At 47.3% G+C, this 20,748-nt stretch overlaps 2 protein-coding genes across 3 annotated transcripts in view; one reads left to right on the top strand and one right to left on the bottom strand.

Annotated features, from left to right (window-relative positions):
- COLGALT2 (collagen beta(1-O)galactosyltransferase 2) overlaps nucleotides 1–13,687 on the bottom strand; it is a 78,672-nt gene extending 64,985 nt beyond the window's left edge. Inside the window, exon 1 of the mRNA XM_024552729.4 lies at nucleotides 13,136–13,687. Within this exon, the coding sequence (XP_024408497.2) occupies nucleotides 13,136–13,398 (263 nt within the window). The 5' untranslated portion in view covers nucleotides 13,399–13,687. The remainder of the gene's footprint in view (nucleotides 1–13,135) is intronic.
- Nucleotides 13,688–19,206: 5,519 nt separating this feature from the next.
- TSEN15 (tRNA splicing endonuclease subunit 15) overlaps nucleotides 19,207–20,748 on the top strand; it is a 38,556-nt gene continuing 37,014 nt past the window's right edge. For both annotated transcript variants that reach the window (XM_053915804.2, XM_053915803.2), the window contains exon 1: nucleotides 19,207–19,350. In XM_053915804.2, the coding sequence (XP_053771779.1) occupies nucleotides 19,225–19,350 (126 nt within the window). In that variant the 5' untranslated portion in view covers nucleotides 19,207–19,224. The remainder of the gene's footprint in view (nucleotides 19,351–20,748) is intronic.

Genomic DNA, 20,748 nt, shown 5'->3' with positions numbered 1-20,748 from the left:
TAAGGGAGGTCAGTGTTTTGTTCTATTCAGTCCTTCAGCTGAGTGGATGAGGCCCACCCACAATGTGGAAGGCAATCCGTTTTACCCAAAGTCCACTGATTTAAATATAAATGTCATTGGAAAACACTTTCACAGAAACATCCCAGAATCATGCTTGGCTACCCGGCCAGGCACCATGTCCCAGTCAAGTTGACACATAAAATTAACTATCACCAAGGGCAAAAATTTATTTTTTCATTTTATGATTTTATAGATATGAACCATCAGTCTATTTAGCAAAGATACGAGTTAAAAGTACTGAAGAAGTTTTATCTATGTCTAAATAGAGAAATCAAGGCAACGCCATGTTCAATAATGCGGCTACAGAGCAGGCTGTTTCATTTCCCATGGCGTCTGCGGGGGCACCGCAAACACACAGCAGACTGTGGATACAAGTCCTTAACAATCGGCCTGTCCAGGGCTCACCGTATGGGTGAGGAGACCAACGTAAAGTGGAGGATTCAGTGAAACGTGAAAACATAGCAGTCCATGGCATACATAATGCAAAAGAACAAACAGCTAAAAAACCAAATCTCAAGGGTCCCAGGATGCCCTATGTGGAATGTTGCTGAGTACCTTCCAGCTTTTTTTTTTCTGAGCTGAGATGAAAATGACTCCCCTTTGTCTGAACACGCAACTACTGGGCAGCATAAAGAGAGACGCAGCTCACGCTTGGAGCAAATTGACTGATCAAAAACTGGCCTTTCTATGTCAAAAATACAGACAATCCAGCCACGGAAAAGTAGAGTTCAATGACTGCCTTTATTCTGATAAGACACCTGGAGAAAATGAGGATTTGGCCCCCACTGTGCCAACAAAAGCAAAGACTGGCCAATGAGCGGGGGGCTTCTGTTTCCCAGAGTGACCCTTAATAATCTGCCTCTTGTAGGGCAGGGATAGTTCAGTATAGTGAGTTACTGTCCCTTCCCCTTCAGACAAATGCCGGCAGGCCCATTTCATTCACCAGTATTTGCACAGGCCTTAGGAAAAGCTATTAAGATTCGGGACCATTATCAAAGGGGACTTGGCAGAACCTAATCTTTGGGAGACAGAAAACTGGCCCAGAAGTGCAGCTGTAACCTTCAGTCACCTGCTGGCACTCCTGCAATCTGATGCCTAAGAAATGAGGGCCCAGCGCGTCTTTGATGCCCAGTCCAGGCTCCGAAGCCCTGTCACGACCACAGGACAAAGGCAGCACTGTTTATGCAAATCTAGAAACAAAAGAAGCTAAAATCCAAAGCCATTAAAAGTAACATCAGAAATCCAATCCGCAGAGATGATTAGAGGCCCTGCACCAGTATGAAACCGATGCCTAAAAGCAAAGCTGGGCAACACACCAAAACACACACGGAGGGAAGGAATCCTGAGCAGCCGGAGGCTGGCTAGATGCGCTTAGAAGGCTCGGAACATGCAGCTCCCTTTGCCAAGGGGCAGCATCTGTGTGCCGCAGGCAGCAAGCCCTGGGCTGCCACTGCCTCTGCCGTCAGGTGCTCACAGCCTCTTCGTGAGGAGTTCCAAAGGTGCCCCTGCAGGGCCAGCCCTCCGGGGGGTCACATCCCTCGGCCGTTCAGTCGTCATGTAGCACACACCTTGCCCAGGACACAACAGTCTGAGTGAACACCTTCGGGCACAATCTACCTACAGCAGGATGAAGTAGAACGGGCCTCCGAGAATACTTAGACTTTATTTTTAGGTCGTTCCAAAGGGATCTAAAGTTGGGCTGAGGGCCCAGGAAACATCAGTCATGCAGAGTGACGATTCCTGAAAATTCTTCAGATATGGTCACATCCAGATTGGGCAGGGACCCCAGAGAACGTCTGATTTAGAGGTTCCCAAGCCTGGCTGTGCATTACCACTGCCTGGGAAGTTTTCGAAACACCTCACTTGCCCTGGCCCTACCCCAGAGATTCAGACTTAAATGGTCTGGGGCGGGGGGGTGGGGGCGGTATTTGTTAAAACCCCATCAAATGATTGGAAATAGCAGCCACACCAAGACCACGGCTCTGGGGACACATCTCCCTTATGTGACAGGAGAGGAAACTGAGGCCAGAAAGAGTGAGGGACTTGTTCAAAGTGACATGGCACAAGCAGTGCCTCCCAGTCTTTCACAAGACAACATAAATGACAAAAAAAATGCCATCTGCACACTGGGGACCAGGCTGCTTTTGGCTAGAAGCAACCTCCGTAGAGACCCCAGGTGACTAGTATCTGGTTAATGGGATGCATTAAGCTAAAAGATTGCAGCTCACATTTTTTTTTTTGTAGAAGAAAAGGACTAAAAAAGGAAAATGGACACAAACTTGAGACCCTTCACTGTGGCATTTTTGATAGACCTGTCCCCCACAGGACCCAATGAAACTAGGGTGTGGAATAGCACAAGATTTAGCAACTAGGGTGCGATCCGCCCCCGAGAAGGCTGCCTGCAGGTGAGGTTGTAATCGTGCCCCTACCTCAACACGGGACACACCTTTGCACAGCAGCGACACATTCAGAGCCATCCTTTATGCGGCCTACAGGAACAGTGAGGATTTCCAAAAAGGTATGTTTTGATTTCGTAACTCGTGGAGACACCAGACACAGAGACTTTGTAGTATCATATAATCAGGGCTGAAACGCCAACTACTAAATGCAGGCCAATTTAGTAGACTGTTTCTGTTTTTCCCAAATGAGGGGAGGGGTTTGTGACGGCATGCCACAGAGAAAAGTAGGAAAATTAAATACAAGCGACAAGCAGACCAAGAATAGGAAAGCTGGGACCCCAAGGGGTTCCTGGGACCACTATTTATTTGAAGGAAATGCACGGGTTTGATTTCCCTTCACACCATTAAGAGCTTCACATCATCGGTAGCCACCTTTTCTTGTCTAAAACTAAATGCTTAATGAGCTCATGGAGCGAGATACACTGAGCAGAGTAACAGGTTTGAGAGAGTGTCACTTTATACCGAGCACTAATGGGCAGTTCAGGGCACTGTCTTAAAAATAATTTTTAAAAAATATAGCCACTGTTGCAAGGAGGGAGAACACGGCTTGACTTGATTAAAAAAAAAACAAAAAAACACAAATGATGCTTGCCTAGCATAGCCTCTCCATTGGAATCTTGTATCTTCCTACGTCCCTTGGTAAGAATACCCCTTGGCTTTGATTGCTTCAGTACCTGGAACCTAGAGATTAGAAGATCCACACTATGTCAACTTTCCAAACTCTGAAAATCCCATGGCCTGCATTTTAGATACATTCACAGTCTTTTGTCCTCCCATGAGGACCCCCTGCTCCTCAGGGGGCCTTCTGGGGGCCCATCTCTCTCGTTCCCAAACCCAGAGGTACATCCACATCATCTGTGTCCAAGTGGCAGACCAGATTCCCAGGCCCTTCCCACCCGCCATCTGTTGAACGTGGCTGAAACGGGGCCCAGAAATCTATGTCACTAATAAATGTCTCAGGTGTTGTGATACAGCTGGCGCCTGAACCAGCATTTAGGAACCTAGAGCCGAAGGCCAGTAGTCTCATACCAAAGGGTAGACAGAATGGTGATGAGAGCCATGTCCATTCATTTCCGATGAACTTGACCAATGAAGGTGAGTAAGTCACTTTTAGGCCACCCTGACTACCAATTTTCAACACGATGACCCGGATGAATCCACACAGGCCACTGCAGTGACCAGATAAACAAAGGAATGTACCCAGCATTTTTTTAGGCCATTGCTTTAGAGATTCATGGTTTCTGGTGCTAAAGAGAATTTTGTAGGGTGGAAATCAATGTGCCCAGTAAATCATAAAGTCTAACAAGATTGAGGAAAGCTAGAGAGGAGATGTGTAATTTTCTCAACTATTTCAGTATGCTGGCTGTTTCAGCAAAACCCGATGGAAACACAAGACGCAGCCCGACTGTCTGAATGCCCTCCTGCCCCCACCTGCTCCGAGCAGAGGGCATGTGGCAGCGCGGGGGCCTCCTATGCACTCACGGTTCAGGGGCACAGCGATGACATGAAAAACCCTGATTCCACTGGGCAGCAACGTCCCACTATCTCGGCGGGTCTCAACCATAATCACTGTGGTGTGTGGAGATTCTGGGGCTGGCTGGACCTGGCTGGTCCAGCCGTCCAGCAAGGACCTCCGTGTTGGAAATGCCACTGCCCAATTGTCCACAACCACATTTCTCACAGAGGGCCCAGGAATTTAAGTTCCACTGCAAGCCTCCAGAAAATTCTGCCTTTCCCAAGACCCTGAAAAGCAGCAATTCCGCACTTAACAGGACCTGTAGGGAGAATGCCAGTGTCCACCCATACGTTCCCCTTCCTCAGAATCATCTCTCGCCCAGTGAGAATAGGAAGCTTGCTGTAACCCACTGTCCCCTCGCCTCCACAACATACACAGTCACTCTCAGAAAGAAGAGAGCCCCTACTTCTCTGCTGTCTAAATTGCAGACACTATGGCCTGCCTTCATAGTTTCCCCGAGTTTGACAGCTGCCTTAATCTGTTCAGGCATCGACTGGGTGGCTCATGAACAACAGAAATTTGTTTCTTGCAGTTCTGGAAGCTAGGAGTCCAAGATCAGGCTGTCAGCACGGCCAGGTCTGGCGGAGGCTCTCCTGCAGCCTGAGGACTTTTCGCTGTGCCTGCCTCATGAGGTGGATGGGATGAGGGATCTCGCTGGGGCCTCTTTTAAACATTTATCCCATTCCTAAGGGTGGAACCCTCCTAGAGATTCCACCTCCTAATTCCATCATTCTGGGGGGTTAAAATTTCACCATATGAATTTGGGGGAAATACATGAAAACCAGAGCAACCGCCAAAATGGGGAGAGATCTATTTAAGGAGCCTTCTCTCTGCAGCCTGACACGTCCCTCAATAGAGTTTGAAGTGATTCAACGTAGAAGGTAAAAAATTCTTCCAATACAGCCAATTGACCAGTGAATCCCGGGACCCAGGAGAGTGCTTCCACAGCCATGGCATGGCCCTCACTGGGTCTTCTAGAAGACGCTTAGGGACACACAGCCCAGGGTCACTGCTTACTTATCATTAATGCTTCTGAAATGCACGTCTTCTAAGGGGTCTTGAAACATGAATCAGAAAACACGGGGGGGAAGGGGCAATTTTGCATTCTATTTACAGAGGAACAAAGTCTCATCAGCTGAACCATCAGATCAGGGACAGGCCTCGGCTTGCCAAATTTGATAAGCAACTGAAATAATAATAACAGCTTCCATGAAAGGAAACGGGTCAGGAAGTGCTAAGTTCAGCCTTGGCAGGTTGTCATGAAGCTATCGTTGGCAGTTCCAGTCTGAAGCGATTTCTGTACGGTGCTCCCAGAGAGGAAGAGAAAAGCCCTCCAGGCAAATCTAAGGCTTAATTCATGCAAGAGGCTGGGCGGCCGCCACCAACCGCAAACACCGTGTTTTTGTGGATCCGAATGGCAGCGGCTTCCAGAGAATTAATTACAGCCACTCTATTTATATTTTGCATGACTTCTCAATTATTACCTCTAACGAGATGCCTTTGTACTTCTATGAACGTTCACGCGCAGCTTTCCTACCGGAGGAATGGAGAGCTGAGGGAAAAGAAAAAGGATCCCAATGCCTTCACCCCTGGATGGTTCTCTGGCTGTGGGCCAGGCCTGCTGGTTCTAGAAAGCAGTTGCTTCCTGAGTCCTAAGACTCCGGGGGAGCCTGAGAGGATGCAAGAATCACCACCCAAACGCCAACAGGGGCCTGGTAAGCCACATCAAAGAGTCAGACCGTGCACACAGTGGGGCCCAATGGGGACGTGACTGTAGAGAAAAAGGGCAGGGACGGCAGCTGCTCGGCCCCCACAGTCCCTGCTGTGCACAAACACAGCTCTGGCAAGGCAGGTGCGGTCACACGGGCAGGCTCAGTTTGTGAGAAGTTATCCAGTTGTCTATTTATGCACTTTTCAGGTGCATATTACACTTCATTAAAGAGTTGTGTGAGCGTGTGTTTTTTTAATGAGCTTAGGGCCCTATTTTCTGGGGCCAGAGACACAAGGACAAGAGCACAAGAGAAGTGTAATCAGGGTGGCTTCAGAGTCACTACCTGGAGCAGGTATGAGTGTGGGTGGGCTGGCAGAGCTTAACAACCTAGAATACAGATGCTGATTTTTAAAAAATCACACTTATGGCCCTGGCTGGTGTAGCTCAGTGGATTGAGTGCAGGCCTGTGAGACAAAGGGTCACTGGTTCGATTCCCAGGCAGGGCACATGCCTGAGTTGCGAGCCAGGTCCCCAGTAGGGGGTGTGAGAGGCAAGCACACACTGATGTTTCTCTCCCTCTCTCTCCTTCCCTTCCCCCTCTCTAAAATTAAATGAATAAAATCTTTAAAAAATTAAAAATCACACTTATGATCAGGCTACATAAAATATTCACATTTGGGTTGACAGTGAAAGGACACTCGTATATGCACAGGAAGTTTCTAGAAGAATACACAAGAAACCGTTAACATCTGTTGCCTCTGGCAGGTGGTATGAAGTAGAAGGGAGGCTTACTTTTTATCGTATTCCTATTCATATTGCTTAAATTTTATTGTGGAAATATGCTACTGTTTCCATTTTTTTAAAAAATCGAGAAAAAATCTTAATATACATAAATTACTATAAAATAAATCTACAAGGCCCCTAAGAGCTTCACATTTTTTCCCAATCGGTAATATTTGCTATTCTAATAACATAAGGGCAGTGAAATGAGTCAGTTGGTCCTTTCAGAACACGAATGTCGAGACGGACGCGTGGACACTACCCACGTTGTGTAATTCCTGGTGAAGAACAACTATGGTTTAAACGCATGGAGCAAAGGCTCTTCTTCATCATACAGCCCCTGGAGAACAGGACTAATGACCGCACTGTAGGCTGATCATTTTCTCTCGGACTTTAACTCCACTGTATGTCGTTATTTGAAACAAGCATCGTAATAGTTCTACTCCAGTCCCTACACGAGCCTCACAATGTCCTACCACGCTGTGCCATTGGCTGGGGGACAGCGCTGTGCAGTGATGTGGCCCATGAGTGCATTTAAGTGATTGGAAAAGCGGCTGAGGCATGACTGGCGGCCTCCTGGTCAGAAAGCCTTCACTGCTCATTCCCGCGGCCACCAGACACAGCGGAGGGAGAGGGCCACGAGGAGCAGGCTTATGTACCTGGACTCACAAAGCAACGTGGTGGCGGAGTTACCTGCAGAAAGGGCTGAAGACCGGTCTGTAAAACCGAACCTGCTGAGAGTCCCTGGCATGTTCCTTTCGACTGTGAGCAGCCTGAGTTACAAAATAATCAACACTAAAACAGCCACCCAGGCTAGGTCACAAAGCTTGGCATCTGTTACCCAGACGCTCATTCACTGCACAATATATAAGGGCAACATCCTTTAACTGGGCTCTACTTTCCCCACCCATGGAAGTTCATTAACGACACAGAACCGGGACAATTTAGGCGTCCTTGCTAACCCTGATGGCAATCTGCCACAACTAGAACAATAGGATTGGTGACACGCATTCGTTATTTCAGTTTTTATCCAAAGGAAATATATAATTCTGAGGGCCAATCATGTTTTGAAATTGGAGGGTGAGGGGAAGGACTGATAGTTTTCTCCAATTATTTGACAGGAACTCGAGTGCAGGGTTCAAGCAACTCTAAGCCCACGAATCAAAAAGGCTGAAAAACTGATACTTTCAGTTTTGCCAGTATGAACCCCAAATGCTACACCACTCATGTGTATGAATAGTGCTGCTTGATTCATTTGCCACAAACAATCCTTGATACATTTCTTTCTGTTTCTATGTAGCTGTGATCCTAGCAAGTGACCTGCATACTTACGGGCAACCCATGATTTCTGGGCGACCAGAACTCATTCTGTTCCTAAGAAATCGGCCATGGAAAGAGTTCAGTAACTAGGAAATGCCTAGTGAAGTGACAAAATGATGAAGACAGCGGAAGTGAACCACTGAGTCCCTTATGTCATTCAAGTAGAAGGGGCCATCCTTGTTTGAAAGAAACACTGGCACCTTTATCTTCCCGGACTGGGTCAAGTGACAGGAGCAAAAACTATTGTACAACGAATTGCTCCTTTCTTGATCTTAAACAGACTGCCTGTACTCAGTCTGCGACATTAACTGCTTGGATCACAGCCTGACGCCAACGTGCACCAGCCTTGTGACCTCAGGAAACTCATTTAAATTCTCTGTGCCTCAGTTTCCTCCTGTGTAAAGTGAGGAGAGTAAAGGTGCCTCTCACCTAGGGCTGTGGTCAGGAGCAAGTTAGTTCTCAAAGCAGAACGGCCAAAAGAGTTAGTTTTCCTTACACCGGTCGTTTGCTATTGGAAGGAAGCACATAGAGTTCCTTTGGATCATATATTTTTTAGAGTCTTTACTTGGGAAGATAAAAGTAAAGGAGATGGCACAAAAAGGAGAAGAGGACTAGGAAATAGCAACTATAATTGGGTAGCATTTGTGTAAAAGACAACGTCAATGCGATATCTCATCTGCTGTTGTAAAAAATCTTTGAGGTAGGTGTCATTATTGCTCATTTCCAGATGAGGAAGCTACGCTCAGAGGCTCGCTGATGTGCCCACCATCACACGGGGGACTGGAACCCTAGTCTGTCTGACTCCAAGGTCACACACTCCGACCTCAGCACTGAGCCTCCCACTGAGAATGAGAAGAAAACAAAGGGGAGAGAGTGAGGCAAACAGACCGACGGAGAGAAGGGGGCTACAGTATCATCTCCTTTTTCAGCCTTGAGCAGGAACTTCTGTCCCTAAGGGCAACAGAAACACTTCCTGTCCCGGTGGTCATGATAAAATGTGACGTCATTCTCACCGCTGGCACTACTATGAAGCTATTGTTCATAGTAGTTTGGAGCATCTTATAAACATATGTGTATTAGCGACTCTACTTAAATGCTTCCGGGAGAGCATTAAAATGTGGAGATCGGTCCAAGAGAATTCCCAGACACTGCACGGAGTAAGTAGTGTACAAAATGTTGGGATCGGTACCGAGACCAAGTATAGTTCACCATTGTTTATGTCCACAGAAACCCATCTCTTTATACAGAAAGCCACACCATGGTCCCTGGTATATGTATTACTTTCCCAAACTCTGCCAAGTGAAATGCTCACATCGTTCTACAATTTCACAGCAGTTACTGCCTTGTGATTGCACAGACTCCGCGAAGGCCAGGCGGCTCCGCACAGGCAACAGCGGGCTCTCCGAAAGACAAGTGAAATGTATCTTTTGGGTCAAATGTTTGCCTGGTGCCCTCCCCTCCATTTCTCATCATCATGGTACTTGGCCCTGCTCCCCTTAATCATAGGTTTGGAAGGGGGATGAGATCGGCCTTCCTTCTCCGGCTAAGGCCACTGTTCATAGCTCCACTGAATGAAGGAGGACCCTCTGAAGCCACTGCTGTATGTCACATGCTTCTAGTTCCCTTCGTCTCAGCACAGCCGCGCCTCCCACAAACTCAGGGTTTCATCAGAACACAAGGAGTCCCTTCCTTACTTGTCTACCACAAAGCTGTGCTATTTGAGGAAAAATAATTAGTTTGGTAGCATTTCCCGATCAGATGGGCAAGTGGGGCTTTTCCTTTTTGCTGGTACAAAGTATGTCTAAAATATAAACTGTCCTTATTAAATCACCCTAATCTGAATGAGCCTGAGGCTGAGACGTCTTACACTCACTCTCTGACAGCAAATGTTTTCAGGTGAAGTTGTTGGCCCTCATTCCATCTGTATGCGCGGTACAGACCTGGTCCAGATCTTTAGGTGAGAAGAAAAATCCTACTACCGCAGAGGTCTGAATGTGATCTGTGAGCCAGGCCTCTCTATTTCCCACACAGGAAAGAAGTCTCATCGGATGCTCCCCCAGCCGTGATTAGAGGTAAGCAGACGAATGAGAAGACTGAGTCTGCACAGTTACTGAAATAAGATTCATTGGAAGCTGGCACCCAGAGGCTCTGCTCAACATGGTTCAGTTTTGCAAGGTTCTGGAGAGCTCACAGCCATTTTTGACACTATTTTTTAACAGCAGCATGTGCTGGCTCTGCAGAGTGAATACTAACCAGCTTGGCATCTCAGAATGCTGAGTAGAGCTCGGGACAGAGAGACTAGAGGTAAGCAATTGGCAGAAGCCCCTCAAAGCGGTAGCATCCTAAACTGAGGTTCCACCTGGAGGGTCATATCCCATAACCTTCCCAGCCAAACACTCCTCTAGGGCCGGTCGCTAAGTTAGCAGCTCTGGGGGTACAATACAATGAGTTTGGAGGTTTGCTGTCAACAGACCTGCCACCCCCATTATCTCGCCTGACAGAAAACTCTGGTTGGTGTCCCAGTGCCTTTTGTGGTCCTGCTGTACCCTCTTTCTGGAACCCCCATTTCCGCCCCCCAGGTTTTAGTAGATTCCTGTTTGTCCTTCAATAGTGAGTTCAAACTAAGTGTCAGCTCCCCAAGAAGACTTCGGTGACCACGCGACTGCCCCAGTCTGACTTAGAAGTCCTTTGCTGCTCCCCCCCACATCTTGTAAATGCCATGCAGGTTACCTTACACTGCCCCCCCCCCAAAAGCTACATTTGTTTGGGAAGAGCCACATCTTATTCAACTTATCTCTGACCAAACGTGGTCATTAGGAATACGTGCTTGTACATGCTCTCTGTGCCTCAGTCTTCTCATCTGTAAAAGGGTATGATACAGTGTATACCTGATAGGGTTTTTACAAAGATTAAACCAGCAAGTGGATGTAACGTGCTTAGAAGAACTGTGAGTTCTTGGTGTTAGGTATCTGTGATATTAATAAATAAGTATAATCGTGAGTAAGTCAGGTACTCTAGACAGAACACCTTCTAGGAAATGGAGATAATTTTATCTCTTTACATAATGACAGTAAGTATCAAAGAAGATCACATAGCTGGTTACAGTAGCTGGGGAGCTGTGAAGCACGATCTAAAACTACCAATCCTGGTCATCGTTACCTAACAAATGATATGAGGTTTCTAAGCCAGAACTCAAAGAAGAGTTTCTAGTGGCTAATGCATGGGTGCCCAAGGCCTTACCCAAGCCTCGGGCTTCTTCCGTAACTTTCCAACACTGGTCATAAAGGACAGGTACAGTTACATGGACCAGGCATGAAGGTACGGGAATAGACCCCAAAGTTCCATGCAAAGTTGGGATACTATGCACCTAAACAGAACACCGATGTCGACAGAACCTGGAGCACTCAGGGGAGCCAGGAAGTGCGATTCTTGTTGGCTGATTCTGAGCATATCGTAAAATCAATGTAATTCAAGAACCAGAAAGAATTTTTGAAATTCTAATTTCAAATGTATTCCTGTTCCCTCATGTTACTGATGAGAAAACGGATGTCTACGGCTCCCAAGAAATGCCCCAAAATCAAATATCAAGCTAGCAACCAACAGCTCTCACATCCTAATTTACACCTTATAGTTTTATGTAAGTTTTGCTTGTGGCTTGTCCCTACTACTGCCTTACCAGGGCAGTGTTTAGAGACACAGGGGTTCAAGTTCCAGTTCTACCATTTATTAATCCTGTGACTTTAAATGAGTCGTTGAATGGATTCAACAGATTCAAGTTTCAGTTTGTTCCTTTGTAAAATAAGGATCGTAGTATCTCTTCTAAATAGTAATGATTGCAATGTTCTTTAAAACTAAGCAATGCATAAAGACCATATTGTAAAACATCTCCTTTGAAAAAAGCATCTAAGAACTGACATTTGTGACTGTGTGTGTGTGTGCGTGTGTGGTGTTGAAGTGGTTAAAAAAAATTCTTCCTTCTGGCTTTAAACCTGGCTGCACCAGCATTCCCACTGGCCACATAACATGCCCTTCTCCGTGGCAGCGGTCACGTACAGCAGGGCGTATATAGTAAAGCAGTGTATAGCACAGTGCTGCACTATACCTCATGTTTGCTTTCTCACCTCTGCACCTCTCCCACCAGGTGCCGCCAGGCTGCCAGTGCCAGCTACTGCTTTATCCATCCTTGCCTCTTTCTGCCCAACTGTTGCTCCAAGGCTATGTTCTGTCTGCAGACAGCTCCCTTTATCAGCACAAGATAGAAACTGCTCCGGAGTGACCAGAGCTCTGTCTTCCTGTAGGAAGTCCTTTTGTCCATGTACCTGGCTGCCTGTCTCCCTGGGGCAGCGTCCTTCCGCTGTCCACAAGGCCCTTAGAGGCTCACCCGGCCATCAACTTCTTGCCCTCTGATACCTGTGTTTCTCAAAGCCGCAGAACTGAACCCATTTCTGAAGTTGGGTCGGGCAGCCACCCCCACGGATATCTGGCCTTCCCCTTAGCAAACCCAGGAATCAGGCCCGGGGCTCTACCGTAAGGGCAATAAAAACTTGGCTGTTTGCGTTCTCTAGGGCGACTCAGTTCCCAAGTCCCCAGGGGGCTCAGCGCAGTTTGCATCTGGGGCCGGGATGCGTCCCAGGAGGATGCCCAGGTGGGGACAGCCGGAAGCGGTCAGAGGAAATAGGGCCCACTGTGGTGGTGTGGCTGAGAAGGCACGGCAGTCCTACCTAGCCTGAAACACTGGTTTCACGTACTCCCTTTGCCCCCCGACCCCCGAGGACCAGGATTCTTTGACGTGGGAGCAGGAGCCGGGTACCGGGATGCCAGGGCGGCGCGCTGTTCGCCACTCCAGCCATTGCGGAGACCCCCTTGCCAGCAGCAGTTAAGCTCCCTGTCGTGTCGGGAAGACGAGGCAACGACAGGCACCCATATTCTCTCAATCAAGGGCGATGGGTACGAGGTGGAGAAAGAGGAAACTTCCAAAGTAGAAAGGGGGAGAAGCTTGCATTCTTGCGGGGTCTCCCCAAGCCCTTGTCCGGGAAAGGGACGAGGATGCCCGGATCCATACCCCACCACCGGAGCTCCGGGCGGCTTGTTATGCTCATAAGCACCCCCTGCGCACAGCGACCCGCGCGTCTTTCCCCAGGTCGCCGCGCAGGCGGCGCGGGGTGTGTGCGGCACCCTTCCCGCAGTCCCGCAGCAGCGGCGCCGGACAGCCCGAGCCCAGATCCCCGCAGGCGGCAGGGACTGTGCGCGCCGCCTCCCACCGCCACGGCCGGGGCCCCCGCGGCTCACCAGATGGCCATCCTGCTCTTGGGGTAGTCCAGCCGCTCCAGGCAGCCGAGGAAGTGAGGCAGCGTGTGCGCGGCGTTGCGGGCCAGGAGGGCCACCAGCACCGTGGGTCTCTGCAGGGGCGACTCGGGGAAAACCCTCGCCTCCTCTTCGTCGTCCTCCGAGTCCGGCTCGGCTGCGAAGCGCGCCCGGCAGCCGCCGCGGAGCAGAGCCCAGGACAGGAGCAGCAGCGAGCAGGCGAGGCTGGCGGCGGGGCTCGCAGCCATGTTCAAGGCTGGGGCGGGCGGCGGGGGACCTGCAGCGATCGCCGAGCCGGGGGATGCGGCTTGCCGGGCTGCGGGTGCGCGCACACCCGCACCGGCCTGGGTAGCCCCGGACCCTCCCGCCGCCGCTGCACTTCCCAGGCCGTGACGCGGGGGCGCACCGTGTACCTGCCGCCGCCAGGGCTCGCCCGGGGCTCAGGCTCGCAGACAGTCGGGTCTGTGAGGCTGTTTGTCCTCAGTCGTGCGGAAAGTTCCTCCAGCCCGGGCTCAGCCCGTTCAGCTGAGGTCTGTGGCTTCCCCCAGAGCCGTGAGGTGTGGCCCTGTCTGCCAATGGGCGTGTGAGTGAATGTGTGTGTGTGTACCTAACAGTACACCTCCAAGAAAATTTATTCTGCTTTCGCAAACCGCAGTCTAAAGCCCTTCACAGTGATGCAATGCGTCCAGTTTTTCATAATGCACCTATTGACGAAATGGGTAGAGCTCCGAAACGGAAAGTCACCCAACTCTTCATTACTGTGATAAAAAAAAAAAAAAAAAGTTTAACTTTCACCAAGGCAGAAAGTTTGCCTTTCCTTATACACTCAGTTTCTCCTGAAGTTTATTCTTGACTGGGCAGACCATGGGTCTGAGTAGAGCAAGTTTGAAGACTTGGAAGATTTTACAGCCAGATGGAACCCCCAAAAGGGAAGGACTGGCCCTGTGGGACACTGCTGTGAATCCCCACTCTGCCTGCCAACCCAGGGTCCTGAGCTTCCTGCCAGGACAGGCAGGACCCAGGACAGATGGTTCAGTTAGATAGGTTTCTTCTTCCCTAGTGATGTACACTAAATCCGTACATGTTGGGGGAGAAGAGACATAAGGAAGAGAAGAAGGAAGAACACATTAGCCCGTGAGATGAAATTGCTAAAGGGTATTTGCTCCTGAGAACAACACGGAGAAGACGGTAATGAAATCCTCAGCACCTTCACTGTGTAGGCTTCAATCAACCACGGGAAAGGTGGGTTGGTGCCACTGCACATTCATGGCCCCCCGTCCCAACTTGTCCCGCCGTCTTTCCACTAGTTTTATCCATCCTTCTCTGCGACTATGAGAAGCCTTCGCCACTCAACTGCAACCACCTTGTTCTCTCTGAAGAGTTCACCTTCTTTACTGAACTTCCTAACACCCTGTCTCTGACTGACATCTCTACCAACACACTCCTGCCTCGCAGTCACCTGTCCTGACAGGGCCTTTGATCCCCACCCCTCCTCTCCCTTCCAGTCCAGGACTTTTCTCCATCATTTAGCTCCACTCTCCACCGAATCTTCAGCTGGCTCCTGTCTATCCTTCCCTCGTGATAAAAGCTCAGTCAGTTCGCTCTTATTCTTAATTATCTTTCTAACCCTGACCCTCACCCTCACCCTAACTCTAATCCTAATCCTAACCCTAACCCTTCTTGCTTCTGTGGTTCTCTCTACCTGAAATTCCAACCCCTTCATCCCCCCGTGACCCCTGTTATTTTCCTAAAACATATTACTGAGTCCAAGGACATTTCTTTAATGAGGTATTTCCTAACTTTCTCCACACCCTTCCTGATCCTCCTCTTCCACCTTAACACATACCACTTCATTTATATTTATTTGTTTTTTCGATACATGTTAGTTACCCATGCATTTCCCGCACCTGTGCCCTGGCACAGAGTGGGCACTGAGTAAATGTTGGAACCAATGAGTGAATACAATTTAAGCGGCACATCTAGTCTTCTTTAGTGAGCTACAGGAGTATGTTTCAAATTTGGTTTGCCACTGGGATTGAAAACCATATCTCTATAGTCACTATTTTAAGTAGTTCTTGAATGCAGGCCAGAGTGTAGACAAAACTTGGACCCTGGGACAGGGGAGGGGAGGGAGAAAAAGGGAAGGAAGGAGGGAAGGAGGTAGGACTGGAGGGAGGGATAGAAGGGAGCAGGAAGGGACATGTAAAACAATCCAAGTATGATTAGTTCTGCCATGCCGAAGGCTCCGAATTTAATGATTACGTCTATTTTACTACAGGACAAAAATATGTTGAAAATGGGAAAGAAAGACAATAACCACCCCAAATCCACTACCTCACCACAACCATTATCACCATTCTGGGATCACTTCAATTTGACGTTTTCAACGTGGGTATTTTCAATATGGGTTGGTACTCATTTCTCTGTAGCGAGACTCAACACCACATTGATAGCAAATGTTGAATAAATATCTAGAAAAAGAGATGAAATATTTTGGGGACCCTGAATTGCTTTTGATGCCTTTTCATATTCACGAAGCCCCATGTTATTTAAGACTGCATATATATAGCATGTCTGTCCATTTATTTAAGGTCTTCTTTATGGTCATCAATAACATGTACAGTATTCTTCCTAAAGAGCTTGCTCATCTTTTCTAGGTACTTTATTTTGGCTGGAATTTTTGTTCCAAGTGTTAGCAGCATTTTTAAAAAATTAAATACACTATATCCTGATTTTGTAAATGGGGAATTGAGAATGCACTCTTAAACTTATGAGGAATTGGAGAAAACATATTTGGGATTATTCTAAATTCTTTCCTGCATGATAGAAGTCCCTCATATATGCTCATGCATATGAAGAGTAAAATAGCATAGCATTCTAAATACTTTACTAAAGGTATGAACACCTCACCCATTCTCCCTGAAACACGGAGAATGGAAAATGGCATCGTTTGTGTACAAAAGAAGGAACAAGCTGTACATGAACATTTTTACAACCCATGGATTAAAAGCCAATCCGGAACGCGAGCCTCCATTTTCCAACTTGAAATCACGGTCTTAGACAGCACTATGTGAAGTCGTTTTCTTTTGAACACACTAACAATTCACATTGCAATTCAAAGTTTGGTTTTCCTCTCGGGACTCTAACTGAATTAATGTGTCTCTGCCTAGACATCAGAGTTGTTTTCTTCTGAGGGAATAAGACGCCCTGGCTCAGACATCAGGATGGGAAATCAGTGGAGCAAGTGCCGGATTACACAGAATGTGATCACACCCACTATACTCAGGGGGACTTTTATTGTTCTTACTTAACTAGCTTTTTTCCTAACCACTTTGATTCTCTAGTATAGTAAACTACGGAAGCTTTAGAAAAGAAGAAATCCCCCAGCCTATGAAAAGCTGAAACTCTAACCTGTTCCTTTGTGGGCTTCACTCTAGGTTGCCACAGTAGTAATTTTGATTTGAATGTTACTTGAAATACTAGGCTGTGTTTGTATTCCCAGGTCTTTTTTTTTTTCCCTTAGCCATTTCCAACCATCAAGACTTAGTATAAATTTACATTGCTTAATGTAAAGCCAAGAGACACTCTATTTTCATTCTTCAATTCTTTTTAATAGATACTAAAAGTCAGAAGTATTTAACATGCATGCTTAAATGTATCATGCTTTTTTGTAAGCAATACAATGTCATCTATTTGCTAAAGGGTACAATTAGCCTGTTGCTTTTTCAGTTTACACTTCTCTCCACATCCTTCTGGGATTCTCCACCCCTGCCTCTCCACCCCTTTTCTGCTTAAGCTTAAGCTGAAAACCTTCCCCTGAAGATGGTTGAGCCTTGCTCACATAGGACCTATTTCCACTGGCTCTCCTTACTAATTTATAAAATCTCCCATCTACTCTCATTAGGAACAAAATGCTCTTAATGCTTCTATAAATACCATCATATGAACTGATTGGAGGTCAGAGAGAAACATTCATTCACTTCTAATTACTTCGATTAATGTCAAGTTCAGTGCTTCAAGGAGTCTGCTAATTTCAGTGCCATTTGCTTCTTTAGGGCTTAGCAGCTGCTCGGTGGAGACAAAGGTTAATGATGATTCAAATGCAATACATTCTAGGGAAACTTATGAATCTTTATGTGTGGCTTTACATCACTTTCAGGAATAGATGCAGTTCTTCTCCCTGTATGCAATGTACTGCATTTCTTTGGATGCGTTCCAATTTCTTACATGGCTCTCAATGATTTGACTTCAGCATGGACTCTGTTGTGTTTATTTTACTTGGTGCTCATTTAGCATGCTGTACCTGCAAATATCTGTCTTTCATCAAATTTGGGAACGTTTTTTATTCTTCATTTTTTTTCTTGCCCCGTTCTTTTTGCTTTTCCCATCTGGTATTCTATTTATATGTATGTTGGATGGTTAGATAACATGTTGTAGGTCTCTGAGGCTCTGTTCATTTTTTTTAAATCATTTTTCTCTGTGTTGTTCACCCTGGATGATTTCTATTGCTCCGCCTTCAAGTTCACTGCCCCCCCCCAACACCTCCTGCCCATAATTTCACTGTTAAATTCACCCAGTGAAACTTTTTATTTCTGAAATTTTAATTCTCAGTTTCATAATTTCTATTTGTTTTTTCTTTTTCTCTGCTGAGTTTTTCTATGTGTATCTTGGGATTTTCATTCACTGAAAACATGTTTTATTGTTGTTGCTTGAGGATAGTTATAATAGTTACTTTCAGATCCTTATCTGTTGTTTTTCAAGGGTCGGCCTCTAGAAAATGTGATCCATTTTCTTGTTTTTCACATGTCGGTAAATTTGCATCATATCTTACACTTTATGCATGATAAGTTGTGGAGTGTTTCGAGTCCATTTTTCTACGATCAGTGTTTTTTCCTATGTATTGGTAGGTAATTTTCTCGGCTGGATCTGAACTGCAAACTCCGCATGTTTGGGGACAGCTCTGGTCTCAGTTCAGATCTTTTGTTTTTAACTGAACTGCTGTGACTCTGTTTCAAGTCATTTAGGATCTGTCAGAGATATGAGCAGAAAGAGTTTGGGGATCCCCTCTCTGGCTTCTTTCCTCTGGGATTTCCTGAGTTCTTAGCATTCAAATTTCCTTCCTTCACTATTCTGGCTCCCCAGATAAGAAAAACAGAGGTTTAGCAAGCTGCTCTTCCTACCAAAGTCAGCCTGCTTATGCTTGCATCCCAGTAAGTATACTCAGGTGGTTGCTTTTTGTCTGATATCCAAGTTTTACCGATGTTTTCTGTGGGCGGATAGTCCAGTAGGGTCTTTGTCGTATTTGGAAGCAGAAGTTCTGTCGCTGCCTGGGACTTTCAATCTTGAGAGTCATTTCTTGCATATGTCAATGCAATAGCTTCCTAACCATTCCCTTTGGCTACCTCTATTTTCAGCACATCAGCCAGAGGGATACTATTAAACGTTAACGGCAACTTCCAGGGTCTCCCCATTTGGCCCACAGTAAATCCACAGATGCTTCCAATGTCCCACTCTGCCTGGTTGAAACTCCCCATCCTTGGCTTCCTGGTCACATGTTTCTGCGGGTTTGCACCCCACTTTTCTGACCACTCATTCAACAAATCCTGTTCACTCTTGCTCCTCTAATCCTGAAAGGTGAGTCCACCTTAAACATGCGGTTTTTGGCCCTCTGGTCTTTCTTCTTTCCACTTTCCTCTATGGACATCTCGCCCACTTCTACGCTTGAAGATGAATTATATGGCACTGAATGAGGCTCTTCCTGTTCCCTGGTACAGGAGACCTGGACCCAATGCTGAAGGCAAAGAGGCCTTATGTATTCCCTACTTTCCCAACAGAGCTACAAACGACACTGATGTGAGGAAACGTCTTCCCTTTACTATCTGCTCAGATATGAATAAACGAGGGGAAACCTGGAGGGGGTGCGGGCAGGTTCTAGCTACCTTTGCTGGGAGGGGCCGATCTGAGCCCGGCGGCGCGGAGGCAGCGGGCAGCCGCGAGGCGGAACCCTTGGGCGCGCGTCCCTGCTTCCGGCCGGGCGCCGGGCGCGGTGCACCAGGCGCGCGCACCCCGCCGGCATGGAAGAGCGCGGCGGTTCCGAGCCGGTCCCCGGCTGCAGCGGTCTCAGGCCGGGCGGCGCTCTCGGCGGCGGCGGCGCCCACCCATGGGCCCCGGAGGACGCCTGGATGGGCACGCACCCAAAGGTCAGGAGGCGCCGAAGGAGCGTGGCGCCGGTCCAGGCCCCCACCCCAGGCAGGACCCCCACCCCGCGCTGCCCCTGCCAACCCTTCACCCCTGCAGGGCCGGGTCTCTGAGTTCGCGCGCGACCCACGCGGAAGGGGACCCGTGTGCACACTGTCTACCGCAGGCAGTGTTGTTTTCGTTTGTTTCAATGAGTCGAACTGTTGCTCGGTCACTGCCCCTTACCCCTGTCGCCATTCTTAACCGCAGGTGAAGACAAACACCGCCCCTCCACTAAGTGTCTGAGTTTGGCCATTTAGGGCTGGTTTGGGGGATGGGCTTGTTTAATCCTCACATTGACCACACAGAACAGATGGTGGGCGGTGGATACGATCTGGGAATCCACAAAGATAAAGGTTCTCTAAGGTGAACTAAGCCACTAAGCCGTGGGCCCAGAGCGAGTGTGCGACTTGATTTTGCTGCAGTGCAGATGCCTAATCTTTCGAATTCCTTGGAAAGTTTGAATAGGTTGTTCCCCAAAGCAGAACTCCTCACACTGTGGTGTGTTTTTCTGTATTAGCGGTAAGGGAGGAAAGGATAGGTCCTTGCTTGCTTCTGCATGGCAAATTGCTGCCTATACCAGTAATGTCCCTGGCATGAATGAACAGTGAATGGGGATGGGGGCTTTGTAGGAATCTCAGGGACTGGTCTAGTAACTTTGGTAGAATTGCAGTTTTCTGCCAAAGAGCAATATTTCATAGGTAATCACCTAAAAACAGTCAAGAAAAGGAAAATTTTGAAGACATAAGTCAGAAGAGTTAACCCCTTCCCATGTTATCTTGCTTAATGTTTTCTTCCTGCTCTGTCTCCTTAAAAACAAACAATAACGTGGAGATGCTATTCCACTCCCTAAAAAGAAAAACCGTAACATGGGGAGGCAGCATAGTGGTTAAGAGCATGAGCTCGAAGCTACATTTCCTGGGTTTGAATCCTGGTTCTGTCACCAGCTTTGTGATTTGGGGAAAATCGTTTAATCTTGTTGTGCTTCAGTTTTCTCATCTGTAAAATGGGGATAATAAGAGTACTTAGCTCATAGGGTTATTACAGGATTAAACCATTTTACATATAGTAAGCACTGTGTACGTATTTAAGAAGTGAAACACCAGTGACAAGTTTTAAAAACTTCATCTATAATTTGGCGCTGCTATTCAGTTCTATTACTTGCAGATTTTTTGCCTTTGAAGTGAGTGGCTATTATAGGCTCTGACCATCAACTCTTCCCTTTCAATTTTTGTTTCCTCTTGAAGGATCTAACTGATTTTTTGAAAAGTAAAGATATTGGGTGTTTGGTTTCTCCACTTCTGCCTTTTTATTATTCGATTTGAAAATTACTTAGGTTCATCTAATTCCATGGTATCAGA

This window comes from Desmodus rotundus, chromosome 12, assembly GCF_022682495.2.
Source record: "Desmodus rotundus isolate HL8 chromosome 12, HLdesRot8A.1, whole genome shotgun sequence".
Taxonomy (NCBI): Eukaryota; Metazoa; Chordata; class Mammalia; order Chiroptera; family Phyllostomidae; genus Desmodus; species Desmodus rotundus.
This window is presented reverse-complemented; position numbering and strand designations above follow the sequence as displayed.